A 14,272-nucleotide genomic window follows, 5' to 3' on the forward strand; every position below is an offset into this window, starting at 1 on the left:
TAATATTTCAGAATAAATCAAGTATTAATGCTTTGTTCTCTAATTTTGATCTCCACTGTATAAAAAAGAAAAATGACATGTTGCATTTTCTGCTTAGTTTTTGGCAAGTGATTTCAAAGCACAAGTACTTCCAAGAAATAATATTCTTTGATGAGATCTTCCTGTTGTTAGTTGTCAGATCAGTTTCCTTTAGACCTTCCTTTCCTTCCACCCTGCGTGCGTGCGTGCGTGTGTGTGCGTTGCCCAGAGCCTGAGGGGAAAGCTACAGCTTCACTGTTGCGCACCATTGTCCCTGGTCTTTCTCTGTGAGCTCAAGCTCAGTCACGGTATCTCCAACTTCTGCTTCCAGCCAGACTATGGCTCCACAACTCACTCCTCTCCAATCATGCCTCCAAGCATGGCGGTGCATCTGCAAGACAGTCTGATGGGGCTACACCAAGAGATCTTCACCCACACCCTCAACAATAACTACACTTTCCTAATACCCCTTTCACACCTAAGGCTCAACCACGGTTGCACAAGGGTAGATTTTGTGTTAGAAAGGTTTAACATGCATTGACTGACTCAGCTTTGCAACTCAGGTCGAGCGGTGGATCCGACATGGGTCGATTTCAATATGAATTGCACACTACCGGGGTCACTTCCAACTAGGACGGGACAATTTCTATCACTGGTTGAAAATGTGTATGACACGTGTGATGCATAATAAACAGGGCACAAAATTAGTACCATCAGCTGGCTAAATGTTGGTAAAATATGTAAGTGGCTAATACATTTTCTTCACTCACCAGCAAAAAAAACGCAGTTATAAAATCTACCATTTCCGTAGTTCCATAGACAACCTCAAACACTCCCCAATCACGGTCCTCCAAAATGTTCTACTTATGACTCCATGTTTCTTCTGAAAGGTGTGAGGGTTGGCTCCCTGCATCATACGTATGCCTAATGTGGTAGGCCTGTAGTCTGTGTGTGACAATCTGAAGCTTTGCCAGACAGCTGCATAAGGGAATGGTGATCCTCCCGTGATCATGCCAGGTGCTCCAGTGGTTGCCCTCCTCAACACCAGCTGGAAGGTTTAAGAAACAACCAGGCCGTTCATTTTAACCCATCCTTGCTGTTGCCATTGCAAGGAATGGGTTGATGTCCCCACAACACACCAAAATGTAATTTCACAACAATGTATGGCGCCAGCCTCCATTCTTCCTTTCTCTACCATGCCTCTTTAAGGTGATGGATTGTACAGAGAGATAATAAACATTAAATGGTCTAAACCAATCTGCAGGATCTTTATCAGGGGGCATATTAAGGTATCAACTAAATAAAGCGACAGCATCTGAGAGTCACGGCTTTGCTGCTACTCCATTTTGTAGACATCAGACTCAGACCAGTGAGTTTAACAGGCACAGCTCTGCATTCCTGTCCGGGTTCACATGTTGGCAACTTCAACCTCATTTTGACTGGAACAAGAAATGCATAATGTGAAATATTAAAAATGTTAACAATATACAAGAACTGATTTAAGTCTAAACAGATACACTATACGCTATAATGGTTGGTACAGAATGATGCTGCAGGCATCTAAAAACACTGCTTTATCTGCCCTTTGCCTGATTTATTACTAATCACTACTTTTCTGTGCGTCTGTGAGTCTGCAATCATTCAATAAGATGGGGAAAATTAACTTCCACTTAAATATTTAAACTATTGCATTTTTTTCTACAGTAAGTGGATCATTGAAAGCTTCCATGCAAGATGCTGTCCATTTCACTGCTACCTAAAGTGAAAACTACTTTTTCAGATGGAAAATCTGCCCTTGGTCCTCTGGGTATTACCGAAGGCCATTAGGCTTTTAGTACTAAAGTCTCTGCACAGTCTCACTGGGATTACCAGAGAGAACAGAGCAAGTGACAGGCATTAAGTAAACAAAATTACAGGCTGAGGAATTAGTCTGTAACTTCTTGTAAAATACACAATGCCCCACAATCCTGGATCAGCTCCTGACCTGGTATGAGCCAAGAGATGCACTATTGGCTGATCTCAGACTCACAACACAAGAGGGCGATGAGGCCAGGCTACTGCTATAGTTTTGGATTCTCAGTCAGATAATCTAAAGACATGAAGGGTGAAGTTACTCTCACATCTCAAAACTCGAGTTCATAGATACACTGCAAAAATCTTTAAAACAATTTAATTTTAACTAGTGCTATAGAAAAGTCAAAAGCCATCAGGCTGCAGGAATATAATATGTTGGCAGGGTAGGGAAGCAGTACATATTGGCTTAAGCTTTGAAAAAACATGTGGATCCCAAGAGGATCTTTTTTTCTTGACAACAAGGTAAGTGTATGAATGACTACCAATTACTCCAGAACTGAAGATACTTCAGCAAACAGCTGATGCTGCACAACTAACAGGTCACCATGAGACTGCACAGGATCTGCACTTGTCTGTGTATTTGCTCACCTTTAATAACAAGCACACCAACAAACACAGTTATTCCATACTACAACAAACGAGCCGAGTATGTATTGTTCCTGTTTTCGTTAAGGGTCCTCTTTTATACATCATATCATACTTCTGCTAATTGTACCTGACCTAAGGACAGACAAAATAATCGAACGTTTCATGTATTGGTCACATCTAATTACTTTAATGAAGTCAGTGCAAATACAATCCAGTTAAAGCCATCAGCAATACATTAAAAAAACATACTTGTAGATTAATTAAGTTTCACTGCTTGTATACTTTTTCCCATATACAGCTGTGGGACACAATTTCTTTATGGAACACTAATAACAAGAGCAGTGCAGACAACCTAATGACAGAGTGATAAATGTAACTTTGTGAAAGCCAAATTCAGCATTTCTCATTAACCTTGGCATATAAAATGGTATACATAAAAGTCTAACGCATCTATGCAAATCCCTTGTCCTATTCTCTTGTAAAAACAAACATAAATGAAGTCTGCACTTTTCATTTCTAGAGTAATTGCTCCGAACCATGTCTCTGGAAAAAACAATGTCCCCCAGGGTAATTAAAGGGGTAAATGGTTCCTAAAAACAAGTTCACTCATACTGATGAATTTAAAGCAGATAATCTAACATCATGTCCTCAAATACCTTAGGCAGCAATACCACAATGGTAAAGCATCATTTACAAAGTCACTTTTTTCAGTTTCATAATGACTTTAAGGTGTGATTCGGTTTCAATATGCTAATGTACACAAATGACACAAGTATGTGGACACAAGTGAATATGTTAGGAGTTAATCGTGCAAACATTAAAAAGGGACTGTACAGAGCAGCCAACGACTTTTTTCCATGTATAGATATAGTGGTGTTATGGCATCCTGAGCAGCAGCTCTGAGTGTGTTGTAAACTAAGTTTCTCTGTCGTTTGTTCTGATAGACGGTCCATCTGCGGGTGAATGTGGCCATCAAAAAACATCAGTATTTCACATATTGGTAGGGTTAGTTAAGTATAGGCATCACTGATGTAGTGGCTCTAAATTGTACAATCACCAAGAGCTATAATTCAGATCACATCGGGTGAAGTGCAAGAGATCGACAAATCTATCCGTTTTGTTGCCGATGACACAAAAAAAATGTTGACATTTGATGCAATTAAAAATCAACATTGTTTGCAAATTGTCTATTACCTTTTGAAATGTATCTGCCAAAGCGACTCTGGCAAGAAAATCCACTCTTTGTCTGCAGGCCACTGCAAGTAGGGGGATCTAATCAGGAGATGCAAAGTGCAGCTCTCTAATTGCATCATTAGCTAAACCAATGACTCAGTCACAGTGACTTCAGCCCCCTCCCCTCCCCCACTACTCCCTCCTCTGCCCCATCCAGAAATAGGGAGTCAAGCCTCAAGCTCTTTACTGTACAGCTGCTCAAGCAGAATAATTCTAACATGTTATGTGCAACAGCGCAAAATGTTAGCGTTCCAGAAATATCCAACTGAAAAACATAGCATTAATCAGACTGTGCTATAAAACATGTCATCATGACACTATTAGCGTTTGTCTTCCAGGGATTTGCAACTATTAGTTCCTTTTGAAACAGAAATAAAACATGCACAAAATGTAGTGATGTTACCTCAACATGACAGGCGTAGCCCCATCAAAGACTGTCAACAACCAGTCTAAACCTTTTTGCACAGTACCCACAGGTAACAGTGCTACACAAGAACGCACTCATGATTTGGAAGATTTGGATTTTGATGTGATGTGATCCTAAAAGTAAACAATGCTCTCTTCATGCACTGTAATGGGAACAGAACCTCACAGTCTTTTTTGTCTCATTTGTTTGTACAGTGGTGGATGAAAAAGCCACAAGTTGCTTTTTTATTTGGATGACCCCTGACTTGCTGTGGTTCTGCACGCTTTTGCTAAGGATGACTAAGAGGCGGTTTCCCAGCAATTGAAAATGCAGTCAGTCTGCCAGCAAATAACTTGTTGCATTGCGTTTCCTGTCTCTATAAAGTGACAGAGGTGGCGGTAACACCTCGGGTACTTCCTGTAAGTGCTCAAACGCAAATTAGATCATGTTGAGGGCCTCATGTCAATGAAGATGGCTCAATGGTGAAACCAATTATGACTGTCCATTTATGTCTTATGAGGATAAGTCATTCAAGTAGTTTAATGGCAGCTATACCAACATGCCTTAACTTCAACATTATTACATTGGAAGTGTTTGGAAATAAGAATGTATGCACAAAAGTCTTCCTAATTGTGTTATTTAGTTGCACGTGCTTTTTCTCGTTGTCACGGTGATGATGATGATGATGAAGGGATCAGCCTGGCCTCTGCAGCAGCTACAGTCAGTATGCAGCAGCACACTCTGACTGCGGCTGCCGCCGAGGATGAAGAGAGCTTCATCAACATCTGCAACATCTGCTGAACGATATCTCAAGTGTTAAGATACGACGCCCCTCTGAATTCACAGGCATTTAGTCTATACACACAGTTCTGCACGCATGTTTTTAATTACGAACATGCAGTGAACGTTACCTCGGGGTGACGTTACTCGGCCAATTTGAGACGTTGATGTCAATCCTTTATGCCATGAATTGCAGCGAACTTGAGGCTCACCATTCAGCCTACTTAGCAAGCTAAACACGGCAAATAAACATGTTTTGCCCCTTTAAATTATGTAACTTATGTCGGTGTTGCTGCCGTGTAATTAACTAACGGTAAAGACAATGTCATGGTCATATCGGCACCCGTTAGTAGCTATAGTTACCGTGATTAACGTTGCGTGAACTGCTTTGCCGACATAAATTAGCCGACATTAACGCCATCTAAATTGATTTCAGAGGAACATATTCGTTGATAGAAGTAGAGATAACCCACAGAACACAAACAGTCCCTCGAGAAAACACAATGTACTCACCGTAGCTGAAATCCTTCTCTTCCTTTTTTGACTGAAGTCTCTGGATTGTGTTGCTCTGACACAACTACCACGCTGCTGCGCCAGAGCCCCGCCCTACTGGCTGTGGGCGAGCTGCCATTCGACAGTTAGAATACAACTGTAGCCGGGCCGAGGCTTCTCATTGGCCAGACCACCTGCCAATCTATTCGGATTCTGCTTCCCGCGTTCTAAGCAGGAGCAGAACTCACAGTACATGACATGATGCTGCAGCCTATATTTAGGTGACAACAACTGCATGTGAAAACAAGTCACATTGACCTACAGTAAAAAATATACCAAGGAGTAAGACAAACAACGTTTTGTCAGATTGATTGTTTTATTGTCAAGTGAAACAATAAAAGCTGTCAAAAAATAATGAGGAGATTCTGGGAAAACTACAATGTAGCAAAAATCAATTTAATATAATCTGGAAAGCCTGTGAATCAATATTGTATGTCTTTGTTAAAAAAAAAGAGTGCCTTTTATTGCCAACCAAGAAAGACAAAGGAAGACAATTACCTGTTAAGAACAGAAAACATGTCCTCTAAGGAGAATGGTGACTTAGACTTTTTGTGTCGGCTACATTGGATTAGCTGTCTCAGTAGTGCAGGACTATAAGCATGAGGTGCTGCTTGCAGGATTGTAAGTGAACATAGCTACAGTCAGTCTTTCATAATAAGAGGAGCCTTGACTTTAGCTGCAACCTCAGCCCCCATAAGTTCCTCTACAATCGTCAGGGCAAACTCAAAACTGGTTCCTGGCCCACGGCTGGTGATGTAATGTCCATCCTTCTGTACTCGAGCCTCTGAATATTTATAGTGGTCTAAAAAAAGACAGAGAGCAATACCATAAGGATAATCACAATATGAGAGCTTCCAAGCTACAGGCTGAAAGCTACAGATCAGACACCACACTGTTAAAATAAGCACTCAGGTATAGATGATCCATTTCCAGTATATACTGTCAAATTCCTGCATCTGCTTTCATCTGAGTGGTGTGCTCTACTCTACTGCATAGTGACATGATTTTCTATAGATGATAAAGAGCTAGTAGAGCTCCACCTGCTGCCCTTTACAAATAATTACAGTTAAAGCTGCAAATGCCAAAGTCCCTAGATGTACATTTCAGCAATATTTTACACCCTTTTGTTTGCAAGTGTTACCTCCAGCCATCATCTTCTCCTTCATGGCAGGATGCGTGGTGACTGTGCTGCCGTAACCAATGCCATGTGCCAGAAGAGCAGTGGGACCTGCAGAGGGGCAAAGCCATTTAAGGTTCATTTAACTGCTTTCTGTGATGAAGTGACACTTGTTTTGTTGCTTGTGTCAGTCCAGTTATGCTGTTACAGAAAAGTTAGAGTTGTGGATAAAATACTGCATCCTCCAATGACTCCCCTCAAGCTAAACACAAAATCAAAATACAGAAAATGGTGCATTTAACATAACACACAACATTATGTCCTAAAGTTGTCCTCATCTGTGCCATTGTTTCTAAGAATAAACACATACAGTATACAGTTTCAGCCTCCCTCCAAAGACACTGTACCACATTGTAGAGAGGAAAAGGGAGAGGCCGAAGACACTGACTGCTGCTGCTGCTGCTGCATTAACTTTGGCAACGTCCTACCACTGCAGTGAGCTCATCCAAAAACTGTTAATAAATAGAAAGTTATTGATTATGCTCCTTGGCTGCATTCCCATGCAGTCTAAAGATTACACTTTCCCCTGGCAGAACAGCAGACTGCCAGTTAAAACCAGACTACTCCAGTTACAGCAAGTCCCCACCCAGAGGACGCCAGTGTGGTAGAAAGAGACCTTCTGAAAACCACAGTCAGACTGTGAGGCACACATGGAGAGAAGGATGATGATGATGACCATCTTTTTTATTATCTGAAGAATCCTTAAAAAATGTATCTATGTTTTGTGGGGATGCATGTGACAAATATTCAAAAAGAGAAAATATTTAATGAAAGAATTATCCTGATTGTTAATTCATTTATGTTTGTGATTGTACTGGTTTACAATCGAGTCAATTTTGAACTGACTTTTTTCACATTAGATAATCATTTTAATGTTAGGGTAGAATAATAAAGTCTTGCAACTAGCAGGTTCATTAAACTCTATATTCCTGTGAGGATTTCAGTTCTTTTCTAGGACACCCTTCAATCCACTTTGCCGCATTGCCCTATTCAAAAATGTCCTTACAGTGTCCTTTCTCTGCACACAGAGGCTGTCAAATAAAATGGCAGTGCATGTGGGTTCACTCAGGGACAGTTGTTAATCAAACCTTCACCCTTTCATCCCATATGCCAAAAAGAGGTCTCACTCATGACCATAAATTAACTGTTAACTGTATATTTTTCAAAATTTGGTAAAGGTATGTGATAAACTCTTTCAAAGGCATATCCGGTTACTAAAAAACATGAAAAACCACTGAATCCACTGCCATACACATTGAACTGAATTTTTTCTGTCCAAGATCTTTAGTTCTATTTGTGAGCAAACCTAAAACTGTTTAATGTTATTTCTAGGTAAATGTTTACAAGTCTCATGATGGCATAGTGCATGTTTTGTTAAATTGGAAAATGAATCTGCATTTATTCCTTGATTACTGCATGTACCAGTATAAACACCACTCTGTATTTGTATAACATATTATAACAATATTATGGTCACATTTTAGGTTATGTCATATTAAGACTTTAACCCATAGGAAGGCATAACTATTAGAGGTTTGTCCTGTTTAATTTAAACTTTGGCTTGTTTTCACAAACTGTACCTGCACAGATGGCTGCAATCAGGCCTTTTCTGCCATCTTGATCTTTTAACACCTCTTTCACAGCAGGAGACTGAAAGAGAGCACAGAAACCAGAGTGAGTCATTTGCAGGCCGTGTAATTGCACACTGTATATGCTGAATGTGCTGAAATCATTGAAACTAACTGCCAATGTTACAAACATCCAAAATAACCCATTACTGTTTTAATACAACCAAAGATGTATTAAACAAAAACACAAAACAATAACTTCACTCTTCAGGGTTACAGAACAACTGTAGCATAGATGTAGCCATTTATTATTTTAACATAAAGTTAAAGAGTAAAAAAGCTTAAAATTACACCTCTCAACGTAATCCAATGCCAAATATCAATGCATGACACTCACAGCATGTAAAATGGTGTATTCAGCAGGATATTAAATTACTAATACAATTAGAAAAAAATGTCATGACGAGACAGAATATGGTGAAATTAACATTAAACATTCAAAATCAGCAGGAAAAAGCATAATTTTGAGGGAAATAATCAAACAGTTCTAACAATATGGAACGGTGCAACAAAAGGAAGCCCTTAAAAGAAATACAAAATTAAGTTGGGAAAAGTAAGAAATAGTGAAATCAACTGATAAGAGCAAGTCATTCTGAACAACTTGAATAGTACTATGTCATAGGGAAACATCCAGTTGGGCATTACATTCAGTGGAGCACATCCTGGCTTCATACAGGAAGTATGAAGAGGAAAGAAGGGCTATGATTGGAGGGCTACAGAGGCTAGGACGAGTGGAGACTAGGCTTTTGAAAGTAACTAGACTATTGGCAATGCTGTAATTGAATAGGATAAAAGCAGATGATTAAATCCAGAAGGAAGTAGATATGCAACTTTCAGGATGCCGACTGACAAAAATTTAAAGAAGAACAAGAAATGGATCAAAACATGAAGAGACCTCTCACCTCTGCCAGATTCTGGGCCCCTGGCATTCCTCCTGGCAGAAGCACCACATCGTATGGGCCCTGGGAGAGAAACTGCAAGGTTTGATATTGTAGACAGCTTGTATAGCTTGGTTCGATTGTTGAAGGGGCACAAACTGAAAATATATAGATTACAAAATAGTAACTAGAAACCATCTTATAATAGGATCACACGAGCCGCGATGCCAAATCAGGCCAGGGGCATAAAGTTGTGGGGCAATGGCCCCTTCCCTACTTGCTCAGACCACACCCAGCTTTGAACTCAGACTTTATTTTGATCTCAACTAAAAACCTGTAAAGTTCTGTGACAATATATGTCACAGCCTGTGGATGTTCTCATTTGTCCAGGTCATCGTTATCCCCAAAGCAATTTCAGTCAAAAGCAACTGGACTTGGTTATTTGTCTAGGAAGACGTTTCAGCTCGTATCCAAGAGGCTTCATCAGTTCATGTACGCATCTGACCAGGCTGGGACTGGTCCAACTAACTGGTGTGGAGATGCAGGTATTTAACCTCTCACAAGGCCGATGATGTCACTGGAACCCTTTGTGCTCCAAGTGCATAGTTATCAGGCCAGGGGCGTAAAGTAGGGGGGGCCAAGGCACCTTGCCAACTTTATACCCATATAAACACCCTGCTCGCTGTCTCCAGGACCACACACACACATACACAAATAATAATAATGATAATAATAACCGCGACCCCGACCCCGGGATAAGCGGTTGAAGATGAATGATAATAATAATAATAACTAAATAAAGCTTAAGGCTATGAACATGCCATTGCAGTGTTAGTCGGTAGATGCTGAGCCCAACCTGTTTGCTGGCCTCCTCCAGGCTAACATCAGGGCAGATGAAGACGTTTCTGCTGCACTGGACTGGCTCTTTGCCCGTCAGTCCTGCAACCGTCACTGCAATCTTCAGGTTTGGGTAGGTAAAAAAAAGTACAACATTAGCATAAAGGCACGAAATGGCACCCGGTCTGATATGACTGATGGATAGAGACTTTTATTTTGAAGGCTCGAAAATGGTGGAGAAGTGCAGTGACGCGTTAGACTTTTGACATTTAACATGGCCTCTCACTTTAAAGGTTGAGTGCGTCAACAGTTGACCAGATAGCTTATTATATATGTGAGTAGTGTTAGTAACGACACTGATCCTGTTTGTTCGGCAAAGTGTTTGTTAAGGTTAGTTAACAGCTCGTTAAGTTTCATATGCAGCCTATGTTCAACTCTATGATTTCAATCATCATCACAGTGACAGAAACATTATGTCTTAACACGGCTGCTATGGCTACTAAAACTTTAAAATCATGATAGTGTTGTGGACTGACTGAAGGGGTGGCTAACGACAATATAAACCTAAGCTAGCTGGCTAATGTTGATCAGTGGCATTATTAGCCAGCTAGCTAACTGCTAGCACACAACAAGTAAACAAACCTCAGCTCTGCGCATGATGTCCACAGGGATGACAGTTTCCATCTCCTCTGCACCTTTAGACAGGATCACTAACGCCCTCTTCCCTGCCATGGCTAGCTTACAGTTATGCGACAGTCAAGTGCAAAGACGCTTCAGTCAGTGTGCAACTTCCAGGAGCAACTGGCATGCTCTGCGGTGAGGTTTTGACAGGGGGAGGGTTGCCAGGCTGCGTGTCTCTATCCCCCTTTCAAAGACTGTGCTGTACACCAATGACAGCACACATGTCAAGTACGGCTCCATTACCTAAGAAAATAGTTGCAAGGCTTACACCAGTGTATCATCCAAAGAGAAATGATCTGTAAAACGTGCATAAACAAGAGTAATATGCTTCTGCCCTCTGTAGGGAAACACTACTGGAAGTTCAACCATCTCGCTCAAATTGTCTGTTTAGTGCTCTAGTATTAGCTATAAGTTTAGGTTTGTTTTAAATGGTAGCCTATAGCTCAGAATGTGTAGGTGTTTAATGAATGTGGGGAAAAAAAGTCAAGCCATTACTAGGCAGCCTGTACTGGACTCACACTGACAACTCAACAAACTCAACAAATTTAAAAGTGGATAAACAGCCCCAACAACAACCCTGGTATTGTTTGCACCTTGTGTGTATCATCGTGGCAAACTGGAGTCGTGGAGACACACAGTTTTGAGTATTTTTCTAGGTGCTTATATGTCTGTCTGTCTGCGGTTGGATTTTGTCATCACGATAGCGTCGCTGTGCACGATTAAGTCACAAAACATTACGAGTGTGTAGTTGAGATCAAGATGAAGTGGAATCATAGACTGTAAAGTGGAATTCAAAGGTGTGGTCTGAGCAAGGGCATCAGAAGTAGGGGTGTAGAAAGTAGGAAAGGGGTCATTGCCACCACTTTACGCTCTTGGCCAGTAGAGTAGATTATTTTAAAGGGGGGGTTGATTAGAATCCTCCTCTGGACACGATTTAGGCTATGCAAAGATACTCCGCTATGATTTGTATTTTGTTTAACATAAAAAAAAAATATAAAACACACCATTTCAAAATATCATTTCAGGGTCTAAACGCTTCGTTGAAACAAAACAGACAACAACGGCCAAACATGTGAACAATTACGATCACCTGTAAGCTCAGTTAGACACCTTTTTCATCGATAAGAAAGAGGTAAAAAGACAATTACATTGTTGTTGTTTTTTTAACTCAGATCTGTTCAAACAACGAGGAACAAGGCCCTGCTGCTTTGTAGAAATACGAGGCTTGGACCGCCTTGGACTGAGAAATCCTATTTTGAAAGGGTCTTACGTCACGTCTTAACAGCCGGATTGATCGGGAGAGCCCCACCTTGCAAGTGGATTGGTTCCTTAGATATGTGACGTGTGCTGTCTGAATCTGTGTCTTTGAGACAGTGGAGTCATTGGTACACTGTGGTTTCAAGATAGAAATACTTTGCTCATCATACGTCTTGTAGCACATAAAAAACACCATATGGACAAACTTGATATTTAATATGTTTCATGAAAATGTGCCTTGACAATTTTAGTGTTTGTTTTAATGAATTAAGCACAGGGCATTAGCATTAAAATGTTATATCTTGTTATAACCAGTATATAGCCTACTATGTGCACATACAAGCTGCCACTAGACAGCTTGCAATCTAAAAACTGAACAGCTTTTAGTACGATTAAGAACGCATTTATAAGATAACAATATTATTATCAGTTCTTTAGTATAGTAGGCTATACATATATAAATATAAAGTTTTCCAGTGATAGTTCAGCTACAAGCATGATGGCCTGCTTATAATGGCCTTTGATAACAAGCACTACATACTTTCTTCCAGTAGGTGGAGGCATTAGCTAGAGATTCTTAAGGGGACGTCAAGGGAAGCTTGAGAAAGAAGTTTACATAGCAGCGAAGTTCACATCTTCTTCAATCAAAAGGATAAATGTTTCTTAGACATTAAAGAAATTAAAGAAATCCATGTTCCTGTTGAAGCCAGTAAATCAGAGGCTTATCGTCAGCTGTAAGGTGCAATTCAAAGAGCTAATTCAGTAACGTAATGAAGGTGGTTTAAAAAACGGCACCAGGCAGCAGGTCACCGAGTTCACCAAGTTCTCCAAATCTGTTGGAGAACTTCTACACCAAACTCTTAAGACAGTTTTATTCCAGTGTAAATCCTAGACTTAATGTCTGGGGCTTTAGCGTGCAGACACCCATCCTAGTTAATGTGCCTCTGTGCATTCTGCTGCTAAGATTCACTTTCATATTTGTGCTACAAACTAGAGCCCAGTGAAACGGCAGATTAGACAAAAGCGTAGGGGGTGCTGGCAGCAGGTTGTTTATTGCGTGCCTGTGAGTGAATCCAAGAGGCAGCGGTGATTACCAACATATGCAGCTGGGGATCAACTGAACCAGACCCACGGTGGCACTCAAGCTAATTTCCATACATTAATTCACTTATGTACATTTACTAATTCCTTTCGGTATGTAATTATAAATATACAGGATCCCACTGAGGAAATAGTTATAAATGACAGTGGTAAGGATGACATGTAATGCAGACACTGAAAACAAAGAGTCTGATAACAACAGACAATTTATATAACTATTTGCACTGGGCTCCAACTCTTTAGGTTAAAACAATGAAAACCCATTAAATAATAAGTCTGGGGATTTCTTCTATTTTTTTAATGTAAAAAAATCCCATGAAAAGATCAAAACCATCAATAAATTGATTAGACTAATATTGTCCGTGTAGGCAAAGCCTGTAATAGCTTATTCCCTTGTGTCATAGACAACCATTGTTGTCCAAAAACAATTAAAAACACATTTGAGCCACATTATTGAACTGGATTTATTTATTATGATAAAAACGGCACAAGCACTGTAGTCTAATCAGTCAGTGAGGCCCACATACACCACCCTGCTGCCATGAATACTAACTGATTATTATATACTATATTAACACGGCTGAAATAGTCCCAAACAAGTGTATTTTTTTTCCTATGAGGGTAGAGAAGTTGGAGAAATAAGTATTGAGAAACAAACTAACACATTTGGTCTCGTTCTTTTAAATGTAAATCAATGTCAAACGTATACTTTAACAAGTCTAAAACACTGCAGCAAGCTTTGAGAACTGTAAAAGCATGTGTAGTTTGTACATGAGCAAAACATATAAAAATGTATGGGCCATAAGTGTGGCAAAAAATGATCAATCAGTGTGTATATTGTATAGTGTCATTGGTATGTTCCTCTTGGGATATTTAAGACTGGCATATTGAGTAAAAGGGTGCACATCAGTGTATTTCTTTCCATATTATTATTTCTCTCGTACCCCCTCATGCCTACACCACCAGGCCTTGCTCTGCTTTATCTGGCCCTTCGCAGAGGTCTGCTTGAAAACCTGAAGGGCTTCTGGAATCAAACCTCCGGGGACACGAGAATACAGAAACATTTTTTTTTAATGTAAGACGGGGACAGAGGAAAAAGAAAATCCTTAAACTGAAATGAGGGAATTCCACAAATTACTGTTTGTCACAAAGTAATCCTGTTACTATTGCAAAGAATATGAAACGGTGTAAACATGGAAATAAACTGCTAATATGGATGTAGCTTACAAGCAGAGGCTCTGTTCAGTTGAGATATACAGCTGCAGACCCTGTTTCAGATCCC

General features: G+C 40.2%; 2 protein-coding genes across 3 annotated transcripts in view; both read right to left on the reverse strand.

The window, feature by feature from the left end:
- kcnab2a (potassium voltage-gated channel subfamily A regulatory beta subunit 2a) overlaps positions 1-5,441 on the reverse strand; it is a gene marked incomplete at its 5' end in the record, with an annotated part of 100,234 nt that extends 94,793 nt beyond the window's left edge. For both annotated transcript variants that reach the window (XM_083939503.1, XM_083939501.1), the window contains one exon: positions 5,393-5,441. The remainder of the gene's footprint in view (positions 1-5,392) is intronic.
- A 293-nt stretch (positions 5,442-5,734) lies between these two features.
- Positions 5,735-10,771, reverse strand: park7 (parkinson protein 7). The gene is made up of 6 exons (XM_083939008.1): positions 10,594-10,771; positions 9,971-10,072; positions 9,139-9,198; positions 8,189-8,258; positions 6,573-6,659; positions 5,735-6,233 (listed from the first exon to the last, which is right to left on the reverse strand). The coding sequence occupies exons 1-6, from the start codon at positions 10,681-10,683 to the stop codon at positions 6,073-6,075; spliced, it is 570 nt and encodes a 189-aa protein (XP_083795134.1). The 5' UTR covers positions 10,684-10,771; the 3' UTR covers positions 5,735-6,072.
- Between the last annotated feature and the right edge of the window lie 3,501 nt (positions 10,772-14,272).

The sequence above is a fragment of the Echiichthys vipera genome, assembly GCF_963691815.1.
Source record: "Echiichthys vipera genome assembly, chromosome: X".
NCBI lineage: Eukaryota > Metazoa > Chordata > Actinopteri > Perciformes > Trachinidae > Echiichthys > Echiichthys vipera.

What these genes read in the sequence shown, in the direction of transcription:
- park7 (XM_083939008.1), bottom strand. Translation starts at nt 10,683, where the DNA reads ATGGCAGGGAAGAGGGCGTTAGTGATCCTGTCTAAAGGTGCAGAGGAG. An exon ending in GGGCCCAGAATCTGGCAGAG is followed by an intron (nt 8,259 to 9,138) that starts GTGAGAGGTCTC and finishes GCTCTCTTTCAG; the next exon opens with TCTCCTGCTGTGAAAGAGGT. An exon ending in GATTGCAGCCATCTGTGCAG is followed by an intron (nt 6,660 to 8,188) that starts GTACAGTTTGTG and finishes GCCCCTCTGCAG; the next exon opens with GTCCCACTGCTCTTCTGGCA.